A 4,231-nucleotide genomic window follows, 5' to 3' on the forward strand; every position below is an offset into this window, starting at 1 on the left:
TGGAGCGGCGCGAGGGTTATTTTCTTTTGACTGAAAGCAACCCAGCCCCGGCGGATTAAAGCTCTTTGTGTGCGCTCGAGTGTGCCTTCATGGGAGCTGCTCCCACAAAACTGGCTGCAGGGGTTTTGGGGACCATCCTCTAGTTCGGGGGGGCTCTCCCAGAGGAGGAGGAGACTCCAGTTTCGTGGCTCTGAGATGATGCCGGGACAGTAGCTCCCTTCGCAGGCAGCGCAGTGTGCTCCGGGATGGCCGTCTATGCCCTCACGGGCTTCTCGCTCGTCAGCCTGCTCAGCTTTGGCTATTTATCCTGGGACTGGATGAAGCCCAGTTTGGTGGCCAACGTGGCCATGGATCCCATGGAGAAATCATTGCCTCCTGCCTTCGCCAGGCCACCCCACATCATCTTCATTCTGACGGATGACCAGGGCTACCATGACGTTGGGTATCACGGCTCAGATATCCAGACACCAACGCTGGACAGGCTGGCAGCTGAGGGCGTTAAGCTGGAGAACTACTACATCCAGCCCATCTGCACCCCGTCCCGGAGCCAGCTGATAACTGGCAGGTAAGCCAGTGCCTGCTCACACCCAACTCGTGTCTCCTCTTCTGTCCCTTCCTTAGCTCTGCGGGGCTTAACCCCAGCTTGCTGCTAGACAGGTGCCCCAATGTGTTGGCAGATGATGGAGATCCTCCAGAGAAAGTCATCTTGCTGCCTTTCTCTAGAAGGCTTCCTGGGTAAATGGTTGATTTTCACGTGGGATAAATAGCGGCACATGGCAGGGCCAAAAATGCAGATGCTGTTGGGCACTGGGTGTCACTTTGGGAGAGGGTGGTCTCTGCCATGAGGTCCTTCGGTGCCAGGCAAGGAGCTGTGTTCCCAGGCGGTCCTGTGCTGCTGTCGCACTGGCCCTTGGGGATTTGCTGGTGGCTGTGGGCTCGAAGGATCATTGTCATCTACATCTATGAGTTCCTCAGACCATGCTTTTCCTACTTGCGCCTTCAATGCTGCTCTGGACAGGGCAGGCTGGATGCTGGTCCATAACCCTCTCCCGCAGTGGCACAGTCAGTTCTCCTCTCATCCTGGACCCTTCTACCTCCTGGGGCAGATGGAGCTTTCCCTGGAGCAGCGCTGGGTGGTCAGCACTTGCCATAGGATGCAGATCTCATCAGATCATCTCCTGATGAGGATGTGGTCACCTCCTGCCTGGGGGTGGTGGAGCCAACTGGGGTCCAGGCAAAGGCCTTTCTTCTCTCCTGATGGCTCTAGAGGGGTCCCAGGCATCTCTGGGGTGTGTAAAATGGGAGAGGACAGGGATGTGAGGACAGCCAGGTGGGACACTGCAAACACAGGGATTGCTATGCAACTCTTGCTTGTGCTGCCCAGCCCTGGCAGAGCCCCACACCTCCCCTGGGCTGGCAGCAGCAGGGACGATTGCTGGTGGCATCCTAGGAGATCATCCCATTGTGCTTTTGAGATCTCTGCTGAGCCCCTTCTCTTTTTTATTGCATCTGCTTTTTGTATGTTTGGATGGTTGAGGAGCTGCCTGTCTCTGACATGGAGCTTGCTCCATGGGGTTGGGCTGGGTGACATGGAGATCTGCATGCTTTTGCGGTCTCCAGCTGTCATGTCCCCACCCAGCACTGCTCCTCATTGCCATTGATTCCTCCTGGCTCTCTCCCAACAGGTACCAGATCCACACAGGGCTGCAACACTCCATCATCCGCCCTCGGCAGCCCAACTGCCTGCCCCTCGACCAGGTCACCTTGCCCCAGAAGCTGCAGGAAGCTGGCTACTCCACACACATGGTGGGCAAGTGGCACCTTGGCTTCTACAAGAAGGAATGCCTGCCCACCCGCCGGGGCTTCGACACCTTCCTGGGCTCCCTGACGGGCAACGTGGACTACTACACCTACGACAACTGCGATGGGCCGGGCGTCTGCGGCTACGACCTGCACGAAGGGGAGGATGTGGCTTGGGACCAGAGTGGGAAGTACTCCACCTTCCTCTATGCCCAGCGTGTCAGCAAGATCTTGGCATCCCACAGCCCCAAGGAGCCCATCTTCATTTATGTGGCCTTCCAAGCGGTCCACACACCTCTGCAGTCACCCAAGGAGTACATCTACCGCTACCGCTCCATGGGCAACGTTGCTCGCCGCAAGTACGCGGCCATGGTGACGTGTATGGATGAGGCAGTGAAGAACATCACCTGGGCTCTCAAGAAGTATGGTTATTATGACAACAGTGTGATTGTGTTCTCCACTGACAACGGTGGCCAGACCTTCTCTGGGGGAAGCAACTGGCCGCTACGGGGCCGCAAAGGGACGTACTGGGAAGGGGGAGTCCGTGGCATCGGTTTTGTCCACAGTCCCCTGATCAAGCGCAAGCGCCGGACCAGCTGGGCGCTGGTTCACATCACAGACTGGTACCCGACTCTGGTCAGCCTGGCCAGGGGCAACCTGAGCAACGTCCCAGGCTTGGATGGCTACAACGTCTGGCCTGCCATCAGCGAGGGCAAGGAGTCACCGCGAACCGAAATCCTGCACAACATCGACCCCCTGTACAACCATGCCAAGTACGGCTCCTTGGAGGATGGCTTTGGCATCTGGAACACAGCTGTACAAGCCTCCATCCGGGTCGGGGAGTGGAAGCTCCTCACTGGTGACCCAGGGTACAGCGACTGGATCCCCCCACAGACCCTGACCAACTTCCCGGGGAGCTGGTGGAACCTGGAGCGTCTCACTGATGGCCTGAGGAAATCCGTGTGGCTCTTCAACATCACTGCTGATCCCTACGAACGCTACGACCTCTCAGACCAGCGCCCAGATGTGGTCAGGACCCTCCTGATGAGGTTGGTGCACTACAACCGGACGGCCATCCCAGTGCGGTACCCTGCAGAGAACCCCCGGGCTCACCCGGACTTCAACGGCGGTGCCTGGGGACCTTGGGCCAGCGAGGACGACGTGGAGGAGTGGGAAGGCATTGGGGAGCCCCTGAAGAGTAGGAACAAGAAGAAGAAGTGCAAGATCTGCAAACTGCGCTCTTTCTTCCGCAAGCTGAACACCAGGCTCATGTCCAACCGCATCTGATGGGAGACTCCCCCAGCATCGACCCAGCCTGGCCAGGGTGGAGCTCTGGATGGCAGTGCCACGGGGAGGGAGCAAGGCAGAGGGATGGACAGGGAGGTGGCCAGCACCCTCTTGCTTTCCCTTGCTCCAGGGTTCACCCCAAAACACCTCTTCTCTCTGGCTGGACCGGTGGCCACAGGGAGGTGGTCCCAATGGGGAAGGAAGGGTGATGGGGGCTCAGCTGTGCTGCTCAGTGGTGATGTACAAGTCCACTGAGCTGGGCTGGCCCATGAACAGCCCCTTCCAAAGAGAGAGACCTTTTTCTCAAGGACTCTGCAGGCAATCACAAGCTTTAAGTGTTGGTGGTTGCAAGGGCAGGAGGAAGTGTGGGACCCTGGGGTGATGGTGCAGAGGGGCTGGGCAGCCTTGGCACCTCTGCCTGCAAGTTGTCCATCATGGTTTCCCTGTATATACATGCTCCTGACTTTCTGCCAGGCAGCTGCTGCCTTTGCTCTTGCTCTGGGAACTCGAGGGCCTCCCTCATACCCAAGACCATGGTGTTTCCCTATTGTACGTCTTTGTGGAAGGTAGATGTCAGACCTGAGACTGCCAAGGCTGGACTCGCCTTACTGCTACAGGACCCTCATGTGGAACCATGGCTTCTCCTCTCTGCTGGTTTGCAGAGCCAGGAGCAGCCCTGGTGAGGAGCTACGGCCCATAAAGACATGGTTGGATGCACTCAGAGGAAGAAACTTCTTTACAGTGAGGGTGACAGCACACTGGAACAGGCTGCCCAGGGAGGGTGTGGAGTCTCCTTCTCTGGAGACATTCAAAACCTGCCTGGACGCCTTCCTGTGTGATCTCATTTAGGTTCCTGCTCTGGCAGGGGGATTGGACTGGATGATCTTTTGAGGTCCCTTCCAATCCCTGACATTCTGTGATTCTGTGTGATTCTGTGACAGGTGGTTCTCCACAGGCCCACATTTGGGAGACAAGTTTACCCCAAGCTCTGCTGGACTTCACATGGTTCAGCCACCCAGCAGACCCTTCCATCCACAGTTCTACCTGCCTGCACCCATCGTGTGCATGGCTGTAGGCACCCATGTCCCTCCCCGTGCATCCTACGTATCCAACCAGCCAGCCACTCTTCCCTGTCCCCATCGCC

At 57.7% G+C, this 4,231-nt stretch overlaps 1 protein-coding gene across 1 annotated transcript; it reads left to right on the forward strand.

The window, feature by feature from the left end:
* The first annotated feature begins 245 nt into the window (after positions 1-245).
* ARSI (arylsulfatase family member I) lies at positions 246-3,087 on the forward strand. The gene is made up of 2 exons (XM_010176993.1): positions 246-565; positions 1,686-3,087. Exons 1-2 carry the CDS (start codon positions 246-248, stop codon positions 3,085-3,087), a joined length of 1,722 nt encoding a protein of 573 aa, XP_010175295.1.
* The last annotated feature ends 1,144 nt before the right edge of the window (positions 3,088-4,231 follow it).

The sequence above is a fragment of the Antrostomus carolinensis genome, unplaced genomic scaffold (assembly GCF_000700745.2).
Source record: "Antrostomus carolinensis isolate BGI_N321 unplaced genomic scaffold, ASM70074v2 scaffold30691, whole genome shotgun sequence".
NCBI lineage: Eukaryota > Metazoa > Chordata > Aves > Caprimulgiformes > Caprimulgidae > Antrostomus > Antrostomus carolinensis.